This window comes from Natrix helvetica, assembly GCF_964273705.1.
Source record: "Natrix helvetica genome assembly, chromosome: 4".
Lineage (NCBI taxonomy): Eukaryota > Metazoa > Chordata > Lepidosauria > Squamata > Natricidae > Natrix > Natrix helvetica.
In genome coordinates this window covers 111,450,440-111,465,943 of record NC_138550.1, presented here as the reverse complement: position 1 = coordinate 111,465,943, position 15,504 = coordinate 111,450,440, and the positions used below count along the sequence as shown (strand labels likewise).

The 15,504-nt window shown below is 39.6% G+C and overlaps 1 protein-coding gene across 2 annotated transcripts in view; it reads right to left on the bottom strand.

Moving 5' to 3' along the window:
* RTTN (rotatin) overlaps positions 1 to 15,504 on the bottom strand; it is a 102,356-nt gene that overhangs the window by 70,965 nt on the left and 15,887 nt on the right. For both annotated transcript variants that reach the window (XM_081950951.1, XM_081950950.1), the window contains exons 10-19: positions 15,169 to 15,284; positions 14,107 to 14,277; positions 10,950 to 11,162; positions 10,523 to 10,632; positions 8,841 to 8,967; positions 7,993 to 8,118; positions 7,091 to 7,207; positions 5,448 to 5,584; positions 2,944 to 3,115; positions 754 to 853 (exon numbers count right to left, since the gene is read on the bottom strand). In XM_081950951.1, the coding sequence (XP_081807077.1) occupies positions 754 to 853; positions 2,944 to 3,115; positions 5,448 to 5,584; positions 7,091 to 7,207; positions 7,993 to 8,118; positions 8,841 to 8,967; positions 10,523 to 10,632; positions 10,950 to 11,162; positions 14,107 to 14,277; positions 15,169 to 15,284 (1,389 nt within the window). The remainder of the gene's footprint in view (positions 1 to 753; positions 854 to 2,943; positions 3,116 to 5,447; positions 5,585 to 7,090; positions 7,208 to 7,992; positions 8,119 to 8,840; positions 8,968 to 10,522; positions 10,633 to 10,949; positions 11,163 to 14,106; positions 14,278 to 15,168; positions 15,285 to 15,504) is intronic.

Below are 15,504 nucleotides of genomic sequence, written 5' to 3'. Positions count from 1 at the left end.
TTTCCATATACATACTTTACAACAACATATAACACTGGATTCAGATCGATTCAGAACTGCTTTATCTTTAAATAGGCACTAGGTATTAGATAAACTAGGTATGGATAAGTACTTGTATCTCCTTCCTGCAATCATTAAACTACATTTAAATAGTGAATCAAAGCCCTGATTTGTGATCAATTTAAATTCCCTGTCAATCTTTCAAATATTCCCATCTTAATTCCTGCCACTATAGCTTTTTAATTATCACCTCGCTCCCCTGCTCTGCCAACAATAATGCATTGAATGTACTCTTCAGTTACAAATCCTTGGTCCATTTTGAGGTAGAGAGGGGATAGTGGGAATTGCTGGTATAGGATTCCCCCCCCCCCCAGCTTTTTAGTATTTTTGCTATGATTCTGACTACCTTCTGGATACGGGTATTTTGAACCAGCTCTGGGAGAATTGAAAGAGGAACTAGAAATATGTATGAAATCTGCCACAAAATGTTGCAGAGTGAAATGTTGCTATTCATCTTTGTAGCCAGCAGGCTCAACCCTTTCTCATATTACTCCTTTTATACAAGTTTTAAAGAAAGTGAATTATTGGCATATAAACAGCAAGAACATACACAATAGATAAAAAGTGGCTAAGGGGATTCATATTTTATTACAAGAGAAAAATAATCACCTGAATTACCCATCATGTCATGACTTTCCCCATGTTGGAACAACTCCATGTCTCAATGGTAAATTGTATTTTGAAGAATTTTACCTTGCATGATTATGACTAATTGCTCAGCTGCTGACTTCCTCAAAGTCAAATCAACGGTGTCCGATATAAAGATATTGTACAATTTTTCAACTGTCTCAGCCTAAAAGCAAAAGAAATATATCCTCTTATTTATCTGTTCACCTATTTGGGAAAAAGCCATCTCAAGTCTAATGTCACCAAGAAGGAACAGCAATATACATAACACGACCTTGGGCTTCAATTTTCTCTCACAACAGATCAAACAACTGAATACTCCCAAGATCAAGCTAAAAATATTATTGCCTCTGAGTTTTAAAGCCCAAATATCCATTTTTGAGGCACATATCTCACAAACTGATTCGTTTGTGCTGCTTTATAATCTTCCCAATTTCATTTTCAGGGGTTTCTGGAGAATTGGGGAGTTTCTAGGGTTTCCCGTTGTGTGACTGTATCATCTCTAATAGAATATGAGATAATTGCTTTATACAGGTAGTCCTTGATTTATGACCGCCATTGAGCCCAAAATTTCTATTCCACCAGGTTCGCCTGGTGCGCCAGTTGCGTCCCCTACTGGACCGGGACGCCCTTCACACAGTCACCCATGCGCTAGTGACGTCCCGACTGGACTATTGCAATGCTCTCTACATGGGGCTTCCCTTGAGATGCACCCGAAGGCTGCAGCTGGTCCAGAATGCGGCTGCGCGGGCAATTATGGGAGGTACTAGGTACTCCCATGTAACACCTCTGCGCGGGCTGCACTGGCTACCTGTGGCTTTTCGGGTGCGTTTCAAGGTGTTGACTATCATCTTTAAAGCGCTCCATGGCACAGGACCTAGGTATCTGCGGGATCGCATCCTACCCCATACATCCCTGCGGCCGATTCGCTCTCACAGAGAGGGACTCCTCCGGGTGCCGTCCACTAGGCAGTGCCAGCGGGCGACGCCGAGTGGTAGGGCCTTCTCTGTGATGGGCCCGACCCTCTGGAATGACCTCCCCCCCGACATCAGAATGACCACCGATCTCCGCTCCTTCCGCAAGAAACTTAAGAGCCACCTGTTCAACTTAGCTGGCCTGGCCTAACCGTAGTTTTAATCTTTCTAGCCTGTACTTTAAATTTTTAGGGGTAGGTTTTTAGGTTGTTTTTTAATTTTTATCACTGTACAGCCTAACATTTAATCTGATTTTAGGGGTATTTAAGATTATTTATTTTGTATATGGTTTTTATCTTGTCGTCTGTACACCGCCCCGAGTCCCTTCGGGGAGAGGGGGCGGTCTATAAATTCAATAAATTCAAATTCAATTCAATTCTATTGCTGAGATATTTGTTAGGTGAGTTTTGTCCCATTTTACGACCTTTCTTGCCTCAGTTGTTAAGTGAACCACTGCAGTTATTAAGTTAACGGCACAGCTCTTAAGTGAATTTGGCTTCTCCATTGACTTCGCTTGTCAGAAGGTCGCAAAAGCTGATCACATGACTCTGGGGGACTGCAACCATCATAAATATGAGTTAGTTGCCAAGATTCTGAACTTTAATCATATGACCATGGAGATGCTAGAATGGTAGTGTGAAAAATGTTCATTAGTCCCTTCTTTCAGTGCCTTTTATACAGGGGTGGCGAACACGCGGCTCTCGAGCCGCATGCGGCTCCCGGCCAAAATGAATGCGGCTCTTTGCCTCTTATCATTATTTTGTATACTGTGGCTCTTTGCCAAGTTTGGATTTTGTCCCTTTCGGCGCTAAACCCGGATCGCGCGCTCCCTTTCGGCGCTAAACCCGGAAGTACGGTCTTGCCCCGCCCCTGACGACGCGACGACGCTTGCCTGCGCTCCACCAGCTCGGCTGGGAACGGAGACGTTTCTCTGCTCAGCAATGTCTTCAGTGGAGTGGTGGCAGCCTGGCAGGCTGAGCCTGCGTCCCTTTCAGGCGCTCCGCTCCGCTGAGGAAACGTCTCCGTTCCCAGCTGAGCTGGTGGAGCGCAGGCAAGCGTCATCGCGTCGCCAGGGGCGGGGCAAGACCGTACTTCCGGGTTTAGCGCCGAAAGGGAGCCCGTGGTGTGGCTCTCTGACTCTCACAGTTTAAAATTTTGGCTCTTTTTGTCGAACTTGTTCGCCACCCCTGCTTTTATACTTCAATAGTACCACCTGTGCTGCATTCCCTTGCTTAGGAGATCCCTCTGGTGATCAACCTTGTGCAAAGTTTTCTCCGTTCACCTTAAAAACAGATTCTCTTGTGTCATCCAGCTTGAGTTCAATAGGCTTTTCCACAATAAGGATGTTAGAAATACTTGAGAGAATGCTGCCATGCAACAGTGGACGCTTCAGATGGGACTCTTCTTCTTCCACAAGGTGAAACATTAGCTGTTTGAGTGCCACAGAACGAACTCTGGAGGGAAACAAAGTATTTCCTTAGAAGGTTCCTAAACCTATACTGAAGAAATAGGTGCACAAAAATCTAAATCTCATACCACGTTGTTGTTGTTGTTTTGGATCACTCTGATTTTATACATATTACTTGATTTCTTGAACATCTTTATGACCATAGCCAAATTGTTCCTGTTAAAATCCATGTTGGCTGAATTAAATCTGATCAAAAATTTTGATGCATGACATCAGACAGCACTGGCTGCCAGTTAATAATTTCAGGCTATCAAAAAAGTACACAAAATCAAATAGTCCAATATCAACTCATGTTGATGTATAAAAATACAGTAGACGAGATTTCAATGCCAATGTTTTACAAGTTGATTTCCTTGTCACCTCAATCAGTATCATAATTTCTGTACTCCACTTCCCCAACAGTAAAACAATGTTGTCACTACTTTTTCAGTCCAGTCAGTCATAATCAATTTCTACAGTCCTCTGCTTTTTTCAAATTAGTGTCTTTCAGCCATTTTACAGCCTTCTAAAGATTGGCAGAGTTTCCAGCCCCTCCAGAATGTGCTACATTACTCTAAAATGATTTATCTAAGTGGAGGGTTGTCACTTGGGCTCTGTGCCATTTCTATCTTTTTGCAAATTGGCTAAATTGACGTGCAGCTGAAAAAGTTGTATCACCTGCAAGCACATGTAAATGATATGCCCTCATCTGCCTTTTCCATTCTAAACAAAAATTAGCGTACTGTATAGAATAGGATAGGACAGTGGTCGGCAAGCTGCGGCTCGCGAGCCACAAGCGGCTCTTTACACATTTTAATGCGGCTCTTCTGTGTGCCGGATTATTATCCTCCCTAATCATTGTGGATCGAAAAGAAAAAAGGGAAAGGGGCGCTTGTTTTGAAGCGCCCGCTCCCCTCCCTCCTCTCGGGCACTTCAAAACAAGCGCCCCTTTCCCTTTTTTCTTTTCGACCCACAATGATTAGGGAGGATCCTGAAGTCGGGCGGGAGGAAAGCGAGGTCTGACCGGGTGGGCAGCGAAACTCCAGGGCTCTCTGTTCTAATTCCCCGTGAAAACTGTTGCCTCTGAAGCGTTTGCTCTACTGTTTGAACCTTTAAGCGTCCCTTTCTCTTTTTTCTTTTCAACCCACAATGATTAGGGAGGATCCTGAAGTCGGGCGGGGACGAGAAGCGAGGAGGCTCCGTTTCTTTTTCTGCCTCCTCGCTTCTCGTCCCCGCCCGACTTCAGGATCCTCCCTAATCATTGTGGGTTGAAAAGAAAAAAGGGAAAGGGACGCTTAAAGGTTCAAACAGTAGAGCAAACGCTTCAGAGGCAACAGTTTTCACAGTGAATTAGAACAGAGAGCCCTGGAGTTTCGCTGCCCACCCGGTCAGACCTCGCTTTCCTCGCATGATTGGCTAATTTGCTACTGCCCGGCTCCCCGGTTAGATTTTTGCTGGGAGGGGGCGGGGGGAAGCTCCTTGGCCTCCGTCTCTTTTTCTCCCTCCTCGCTTCTTGGGGCTCCACCAATGGGGGAGCAAGGCCCAGCACCAGGCTTTGGGCTAACACAGGGGTCTGCAAAGTTGGCTGTTTTAAGACTGGTGGACTTCAATTCTCAGAATTCTGGGAATTGAAGTCCACCAGTCTTAAGAGCCAATTTTGCAGATCCCTGGGCTAATATGATTGATGCCCTTGGTGGACTTCAATTCTCAGAATTCTGGGAGTTGAAGTCCACAAGTCTTCAAGCTGTCAGGTTTGAAGACCCCTGGGTTTTTTTTTTCTAAAGGGTTAGGGGTGCAAGGATCTTGTAACTTGACAGCTTTAAGACTTGCGTGCTTCAAATGCCAGAGTTTATTGAAACTAAAAACAGTGTACCATCCTATGTATTTTCGGTTTTAAAAATGTGGCTCTCAAAATAAATTTCAATCGTGGTTTTGGCGAGATTTGGCTCAGTTGAAAAAAAAGGTTGCCCACCACTGGGATAGGATAACAGAGTTGGAAGGGACCTTGGAGGTCTTCTAGTCCAACCCACTGCCTAGACAGGAAGCTATATACTATTCAGACAAATAGTTATCCAACACCTTCTTAAAAACTTCCAGTGTTGGAGCAATCACAACTTCTGGAGGCAAGTTGTTCCACTGATGAATTGTTCTGTCAGGAAATTTCTCCTCAGTTCTAAGTTGCTTCTCTCCTTGATTAGTTTTCACCCATTGCTTCTTGTTCTACCCTCAAGTGCTTTGGAGAATAGTTTGACTCCCTCTTCTTTGTGGCTGTATCTTCAAAGGCTGGGATACAAATAATAACCATTCCCAGGCTGAAATTTGATTGCTAATTTACTCACAGTGGCTTTTTTGAGAAGAGAAGACGAAGAGAAGCTCTTAGCCTCGTAGTTCTTGGGAGAATCCCTTCATTTTCAGTTGTTGTTTCACTCAAGGTGAGCGTACAGTTACCTAGAGGTTCTTCTGTGTTTGCATAACCCTAAGTAAATACTTACAAGTTAACACAGGCAGTTAATTACCATAAGTAAATATCATGCTCCAAGAGAGATATCATTGCTTTATTACCAAGAAAACTGCCTCCGTAATTGGCAACAGGAAGTTAATTGACCAATTGATAGGCAATTGCCATTTGTTTCTCAAACGTTCATTGTTTGTTGGAGAAGTTCCAATTTGGAGAGACAGCTTCTCGCCAACCGCGGTTCAATTTTCACAGCAATGTTGTCTTGTCGGGTTGCACTGGTACCATCACTGCCCACCAGAAATACAGCAAAAAAGGTACCAGCGCTATCTATAGCGAGGATTCCATATGTAATGCTCAGGTTCATTCACTTTCCCTTTGTGCATTTACTAGACTTCCGGTTCCAAGTAAAGGAAGTCTTAATAGGGAGAGTGGTGGTGATGGGGAAAATAGAAGGGGGACTAAGTTAGTTCTTTGTACTGTGTTGCTCGGAAAATAAGACAGGGTCTTATTTTCTTTTAACCCCCAAAATAAGCGCTTGGCCTTATTTTCGGGGAGGTATTATTATTTTTGAGGTGCAGGATGCAGTGAGCATGGTCACCTCGTGGCTTCTGCTGTGTTGCAAAATTTTCAGGGAGGCTTATTTTCAGGTGAGGGCTTATTTTAGTGTATGGCTTCAAAAGCCCAATTGGGCTTATTGTCCAGGGAGGTCTTATTTTCAGGGAAACAGGGTATCTGATTGTGTCTGCCACTGTAGCCATTTTGACATTGACAAGTTGTCTCCCATCAATGAATGAATGAATAAATGAATAAATAAATATTCTCAACATTCCAAAAGTGTGGGGTCCTTGGTGCTCTCTGAGCTTGGTTGTTTTTTTTAGATGTTTCATTACCAAACTAGGTAACATCATCAGTGCACTGATGTTACCTGGTTTGGTAATAAAATGTCTGCAAGAACGCAACCAAGCTCAGAGAGCACCAAGGACCCCACGGTTCAACCTTGAGTTACACAATATTCTCTTCTATTGCAAAAGCGTTGGCCAAAAAGATGAAGGATTTCACTTTATGGATTGGCAGCACCATATTGGCAAGTGAAACAAGCAAAATGCAACAACTCTCACAACAAGGTGAGTTTGGAATTTTATTTGAAAAAGATTTAGGCAAGAGTTAGGCAAGAGGTTTCCTGATGGGGTGATTATATTAAATTGTTCATTTCTATCCCACAAGCCATTTCTCCAAGAAACCCTTACGTTATGATCAGTAAAAAAATTCAAGATGATTCTGAACAGTAGATATCCCTCTAGAAAACTGCCACATCATCAATTTCAAGATGATACTTCCTATTGAAAAAGTCTAATGTTACTTACTCATTCTGCTTTACTTACAAGCCACAGCTTGTGGCAACCACTCTTATTTCTGGTTGCCATGTTTACATATTTCCCCGATTGTGTAATGTCAGTACTGCTTTTTCAGCAAAGCAATTAAGCTTATCTGAAGATAAACTACTTTTCAAGAAGATGAGATTACCTGAAGAATTGGAATAACAGGATAGAGGGTTTCAATAAACTTGTTCCAAGTCTCTGCTGCCATCATCAATCGGCCTTGAAGAAGATACATCAGTAGAAATGTGGCAGCTGAGCACACCTGTTTTAATGAGAGAAGATACAATAGTGCAATAAAGAGTGTTCAAACCAATTTGCTGGTGTCAGAAATGGAAATTAGGCTTTGCCTTGGGACATTGCACCAAATAGCTTTTGTGTTTGTTTTCTTTTTCTTTTTTTAAAAAAATCAAGAAAGCGATAAAATACTGTCAAGAATCTACTGCCTGTTAGCACTGAACAGTCTTCAAGCAGAGAGTGTGATTCAGGTCAAAAATGCTTTCAATAAAGCACTGAAGAAGACTTTTAAAAATAGTGTTCTTATTCCTAAGCATTTAGGAAATCTTCACAACTTAAGATTGGTTTGCTTATTACCCATAGAAAAAGCAGATCATATTAGAAAAAGATCTTGACATACTACCTGAACTTGAATCTTAGGACGTGTGTGAGAGGGGGGGGGGGAGAGGGAGGGAGAGGAAGGGAAACAAATGAGAATTATCCTGTATAAAAATCCAAAGTAAGCCTGGTGCTGCCAAATGACTAATTGCACTGTCATTTTCTGCATTACTTAAAATTATTTTTATATTTTTGAAAATTCTCAAACTTGTTGCAATCCTAAACATATTGAAAACAAAAGCAAGTTGCATTAATTGTAGCAAAGATAATAAATATAACGCAGGTTTGTAATCTATATACAGCCAGTTGCAAGAGAGATATTAATTAAAAAGATAAACAGGGTGAAGTTTACAAAGGTACCAAGCTTTGGATCTACCAATTTCTTTTAATTTACAGATTAATTCTGGAAGTGGTATCATATTCAGAATGATGTACCTCATGCTGGGAATCCTGAAGGCCAAAAGTGCATATTTCATAAAGAACTTTGGGATGAAGCAGAAAATGTACACCACAACTGATTGAAGAAATAGACTTTACAGCATTATGAATGCCTAAACATTCCTAAAACAAAGATAAAATATGTTTAAATATTAACCTGACAACACATGAAGAATACTTAAATCTATTCAGTTAGATAGAGCAACCACCAACCTTTAGACTGGAATACACTCACACATCCACACACTCACTCACCCACACACCTATATCCATATCTCTAAAACTGCAAACTTTTGAAGCTTACAACTGGGCGTAATACTGCTGGTTTCCTATTGCTAATACATCCTAGCGCAAAACTGCTAGTTTCTCACAGCAAGAAATCAGGGATCTGCAAGCAGAATAACTTGTAATAAGCAAAAACCTTTCTGCTGGATCCCTCCTGCCAATCTTCTTTAAGGTTGCTGGGGGAAAACGAGAAGAAAACAGCAAGAACAAAAGGGAACCCTGACAATTGATAAAGACCAAAAAGTACATCATGCGGTTAATTTATTTCCATAAGGCAATGATATCATTAAATAACACCTTATAACATGAAAAATTCAAACAGATATCCCTTCCTCTTTGAAACTCAGCAACTTAAAAAACAACAACCCACCACCTCAGAATTAATTCGCATCAGGCAATCTCAAGTTTATATAGTGAAAGATTGAGCTTTTTCAGCCTGACTAAAATCCCTGTGAGGTTATTAAATGAAAAAGGGGGGAATTTAGATGGAAGAGACGGGGGATGGAAGGAAGAGTATCTCCTGGATTCTGAAGAAACCACAGGCCTTGTCAAATGCTAACCTTAACAATGTCAAGGCAGCAGCGATAGGCTTCTGTTCTAATATTTGGCACAGGATGTGACAACAGATGGAGAAGCATCTTCTGACTCTGATTCTGCAGCAGTGGGTCGGCTCCAGCAGATTTCCAGCTACAACCAGAAAAAAAACAGAGTATAACCGAAATGGCTTCAAGGCTTAGATAGCAAATTCTCTCCACTCAAAACCCGCAGAGGCCTTGGATTATTATTCAGTTATTTATTCGCTACCATTCCTGGGTAAATCCCCAAGAAGACGGAACTTGGCAAGCGAAGAGATTTGGGGGTAATTTCAGCAGTTAAACTGATCTTGAAGTCTTTTATTCTGAAGAAAAATGAAGGAAGTTTTACTTTAACGCGGTTAGCTCTTCCTGACACATTTGTGGATGTCACCATTGTCAAGGTAGGAAACGTTTGGGAAGGTTTTGTGATCATTGTTTGCCTTAAATCTCTTTGTAAATTGTAAGATGTAGATAAAACATATACACAAATCTGTATTTTCATTAAACAGATGTGTGTATTCATCTATACTTAGCTACAACATGTTACCACATACATGGCACCATATAGTGAAAATTTCCCATTTCATTATCAGAATAATACTATCTTAAATTTATCCAATATGCTCTACAGATACAGTTTTGTATGGCTAATGTAATAAAATACATGTATATTATTTAATTCAAAGATTATGCATCTATATATGTATGTATGCATCATCTTTCAATTAAATAATTATTGTATGTATAAAATTGCAACTGTGTATTGTTGTAAGGACATATCATATATTTTAATTATTTTTTGCTATTGTATTTTTTTCACTTATTTTTAAGGACTCACCATATATATTTTTTTAAATAATATATACAGGTAGTCCCCAACTTACAACAGTTTGCTTCGTGACTATTCGAAGTTACAACAGCACTGAAAAAAGTGACTTATGATCATTTTTTACACTGACGGCCATTGCAGCATCCCCATGGTCGTGTGATTTACATTTGGAGGCTTGACAACTGTCTCACATTTAGACCAGTTGCAGAGCCCTGGGGTCATGTGATCACCTGGTGCAACCTTCTAAAAAGCAAAGTCAATGGGGAAACCAGATTCACTTAACAACCGTGTTACTAATTTAACGACTGCACTGATTCACTTAACAATAGCAATAGCACTTAGACTCACATACCACTTCACAGTGATTTACTGCCCTCTCTAAGCGGTTTACAGAGTCAGCATATTGCCCCCAACAATCTGGGTCCTCATTTTACCCATCTCGGAAGGATTGAAGTCTAAGTCAACCTTGAGCCTGGTGAGATTTGAACTGCCAAATTGCAAGCAACAGGCAAGTCAGCTGAAGTAGCCTACAGTACTGCATTCTAACCACTGTGCCATCACAGCTCTGAATGTAGCAAGAAAAGTTGTAAAATGGGGCAAACTCAGCAATATATTTTGGGTTCATTTGTGGTCGTAAATCAAGGACTACTTGTATTTTTGCGTTTTATTCATTTCTTTTTCTCCTTTTCCATTATTATTTTAAAAGCAACAAAACATAAATAATTTATCCAATATTTTTATTCAGTCCAAAGAACAATTTATGTATTTAATAGCTGAAAACGTCATCATAGAATCCTAATATAAAATTTTCATATGGCATGCAAATTGCCCAACTTACATATCTGAGCAAATGTTGAGGTATTCCTTAAGTAGAACAAAATACTGGTGAAATGGAAGACTTTTCATGGCTTGTTCTGCCAGTTCAAGTAAATCAAGATTTGTTTCTCCCTTTTAAAAAAGTAAAACATATCATTTCATTTTAAAGAATAGACAGATGAATGAATGATTAACTTGCACTCATACGATCAATAAAAAAAATTATCTAGTAAAGATGAATGTAACAAGTATCAGCAACTCTCAAAACTTCTATAGACAAGACGAGTCAGTTTACCAGTAGAATTATCAATAATGATATCAAATTATTAAATACTGAAAATGCTGATGATCAGAAGTACTCTTACAACATTTAACTAGGTCTAGGGAGGCATACATGACATTTTACACTTTTTCCCCCCACTGAAGTTCACTTAAGCTGAATGTCTTACCTTCTTTCGAACATCGAGCATAAAATTACAAGCACACTCCATTGAATGGGCAGCTTCTGCAGCTTGTTTATAAATACTGTAGTTTTCTGAATTCATTTGTTCTAAATAAGCGGTGACTGACTCATGTATATTTGGATATTCTAAGGAAAATGGCATGTCCACGGAAAGGATAAACAAAGCTGTCACTAAAGTCTCTGGTAAAACACTAGAGGCCTGGAGGGAATAAAAGAAAAAAGATTTAGGCTCTAAAAGTCAACCTATATAATAAATATTAGTCTTAACTTTTGATTATTTTGAATATGTGACCAACATAATTTCTTCAAACAAAATTATGTTTAATTTGCAGAGATATTACATCAAATTACAACAAAGTGATGGTAAATCTTTTGGGAATTTTTAACTACTGTTAAAATAGTTAATATGAGATAAAAGAATTAAAAATACATTTAGAATTCAGCACCTCCAGCTAAGTTAGCAATCCAGGTTTTATGTGGAATGTTTGCAAAAAAACAACAACCCAAAATATGCTTAATTTAAGAAGGTAATTCTTAATACTATTGTATTGTATTGTATTGTATCGATTACTGGGGACAGGCATATGCCAGGATCTTTAATCTCTTACTGCTTTCTTCTAGATGATTTTAAAGGTCTAAAATCTATCTCTTGGGAACTGAGTTCTCTTAGTCCAAAAAGCGATTTCAATAATCCCCCCAAAGACATATTTACAATATATTTTGCTTATTTCTGCGCCCACCAGGTAAATCTCTATTTTGGCCTTCTTTTATGAACTATTTTAGCTGCTTCATAAATTATACTGCATCGTCAAATGGAATGAATTTATCGTCACAAATACAGCAGTTACAGCAGTTCATTTAATGACATTCAAAGTTACAACGGCACTGAAAAAAGTAACTTATGGCTTTTGCAGCATCCCCATGGCCACATGAGCAAACTCAGATGCTTGGCAACTGACTCATATTTATGACAGTTGCAGTGTCTTGGCATCATGTGATCACCTTTTCCGACCTTCTGACGAGCAAAATCAATGGGGAAGTCAGATTCACTTAACAATCGTGGTACTAGTGTAACAGCTGGAATTATTCACTTAAGAACTGTGCCAAAGGTCGTAAAATGAGGCAAATTTCACTTAACAAATGTTTCATTTAGCAACAGAAATTTTGGGCTCAACTGTGGTTGTAAGTTGAGGACTACCTGTACATATTATTTTAAATGGTTTTGTAAAGGAAAAAGAACAATTATATATTTTACAAACATACAAATGATATCTAGAACAGCTAACGTTCGCAATGCAGCACAGCAATTTTTAAGTAGGAATATAGAGCAGTAAAATTACATAAGTGACCAGCAATGTTTTTTAACATTATAAATAGTTCTTGATTTTTGACCACGATTGGGACAAAAACTTGCATTGCTAAGTAAGGACATTGCACCTGGCTTTATGACCTTTTGTGCTAAAATTGTTAAGTGAATCATTACCGTTCTTAAGTGAATCATGGTTGTTAAATGAATCCAGCTTCCCACATTGACCCAGCCATCTGGGAAGATTGGAAATGGCAATCATATCACCTTGAGATACTGCAACCGCCATAAATATATGCCGTTTTCCAAGCACCCGTGAGACAGTGAGGAGGTTGTAACAGTCGTAAGTGCGAGGATGGGTCGAAAGTCCTAACCCATTTTGAAATGCTACCACTTTAACTTTGAATAGTTGCTAAACGAATGGTTGCATGTCAAAGACAATTGGTACCATTTTCTAATTGAAATCAGAGGTAAGAATAAGCTCCATACCTCTCAGACACAACAGAATGGACGATTATCAGAAAAATCTCAAGATTAGTAGCAGTCATTTAAGATGTAAAAATTCCTATCCAGCCGCTAGGGGGCAGACAATACACTTGTCATTTTTATATTTGTTCCTTTAAAATGCTGTTTTGCAATACCTTCCACTTATTTATTGCACAACATCACCAATACAAGGTCTGTAACTCAGACTAGAAATCTATTCTGCATGAACAGCAACAACAAGTAGCTTTTCTTGACAACTGCAATTGAAAACAACACTACATGGAGTACAAAATTTGAACACCAAGTCAAAGCAGCTGCTTAGCATGACGAAAGCAAAACTATGAAGACCAGATACTGATGACTATGTTTCAAAGCTAGACAGAACATCAACTACTTCTAGTAATATATTAGATGCTATAGGTCAGTTGTACGGAAATGTTGCCCATGCACACGCCCGTCAGAGCCGCACTCCGGAAAAGCCGAATTTCTGGCTTGTAGCACGCATGCGCGCCCAAACAATCAGCTGGCTGGCATGCATGCGCACACTGGTTTTTGGCACTGCCGTGCGCATGAAGGAATTGCACTCCAGATAAGCCAAATTTCTGGGTTCTGGCGCGCATATGCACCCAACAATCAGTTGGCTGGAGCACATGCACACACCGGTTTTGGGCAATGCCACGCATGTGAAGGACAGCTGATCATCGCATGTGCATGTGCACCATAAGCCCGGAAGACAAATAGGCAAGGCTGTCCATGCCGGGCGACATGGCTTAGCGTGCCACTTTGGGCATACGTGCCATAGGTTCACCATCACCGCTATAGGTTGTTTGATATTGTAGAGAGTCAGGGAGATGACCTGGAGGGAAATGGGGAAAAACCTTTACCTAAGAAAGAGGGCTCTTGCTTGTTTTTAAGAGTTCTGCACTGTATTTCCCTTTATCTGTGTTTAATTGAAATTTGTTGTTGCTAGTTGCGAAGTCGTGTCCGACCCATTGCGGCCCCATGGACAACACTCCTCCAAGGTTTCCTGTCGTCTACCATCACATGGAGTCCATTTAAGCTCACATCTACTGCTTCGGTGACTCCATCCAGCCACTTCATTCTCCTCTGTCCACTTCTTTTGCCCTCAATCTTTCCCAGCATTAGGCTCTTCTCAAGTGAGTCCTTCCTTCTCATTAGGTGGCCAAAGTATTTGAGTTTCATCTTCAGGATCTGGCCTTCTAAAGAGCAGTCAGAGTTGATCTCCTCTAGGACTGACCAGTTTGAAACATTATCATTTAAATGCATGCTATCTTAAGCATTTTTCCTTGAGCATTTAACCTTGAGATGTAAAGAAATGGGCACATCTCACCTTCTCTACAGGTAGCAATACTTGCAGGAGTCGAACTGTGAAAAGCGAAACGCTAACAAATGCGATCCTGTGGTGCACTACTGTAAGCTCAGGTTTTTCTGAGCTAGTGTTAATTTTGTGATAGGTAATGATTTCACCTAATGAATCTAGGACTCCGGTAAGTTTTTCTTTCTGTAGATGAAACAAAAAAAGTTGCAAATCAATACTCCCAACAGGTGCCAGGAACATAGTTGCTTGCTAATGCAGGGACTATTTGAAGATACAGCCTCCCTGGAGAATTCATTCATTGTTTAATTTAGTTATTTAATTTCTATCTCATATTCCCATCAATGAATAGCATTTATGCTGGCTAACCAAAATAAAAGTCACAAACGTGTATTTCTCCCAGCTCTATTTTGATTTCATGCCAAAATAAATTCCTGAACAATTGATTTTTTTTAATCATTACAAATCTACAAAGAAAGTATGTTCCAGGCTATTTTTTAAAAAATACCATGTCCGTGCAATTGCTGAGGTGATGTGGACTTCTAATGCATCCTATGCATTAGTTTATGATGTTCTCCATTAAGAATGTTCTTTTGTTCTTTGTTACTTTATGTTTCAAGGAGTTTTTTAGACAAGTAGACAAAAAAAAAATCAAGTTTGTCACAACTTGCATATTTATTTGCATATTCCTACTCTTAAGAAGAGTATTGAAGAAATTGAAGAGGACCACAGAGATGGAATGGAGGACCACGCAAGAGGACCACAGAGAGGAAATTGAAGAGGACCACGGAGAGAATGATCATTTTACTTTTACTCATGACTGGATGTTAAAAAAAGATGAATACAGAATGCATCATTCAGTTTTTAAAAATTATTATTGTTTATAAACCCTTCATCATAATGGTAGGCTTAAAACAGAGATAAAGTCGACATAATATTTTTATCTGAAAGATAAAAAGATGAGACATTTAAGATAATCACCGTACGGAATTGGTCCTTGATTATGGTGCTGCATAAATATAAACAAATAACTAAGCAAATTATTCTGGTTAAAATAGAATAATTTTAAATTCTCACAAATTCTAGACCAAAGAGACTTTTGTCTTCCCAAACATCTTCAGACACAGCATCAACAATAAGTAGCAGGTCTTCGGCAACCAATTCCAACACTTGTATGGTTATTCTCCTACTACCTGAGAATTGATAAACAGAGAAAGATTGCAGCAGTCAAGTTCATTCCTGCTGAATAATGCAATATGTTCATTGGTAAGGATTTCTTAAATAAAGAAGTATTAAAAGAAGGGTCATTACAGATTTCCCTTCCATGCCTTGTGGTGCTGGTTGCTCAGATGAAACTGCACTATACTAAATATCCAGCAGTACCTTAGAAGTCTTAAACATTTTTCTTGCCAA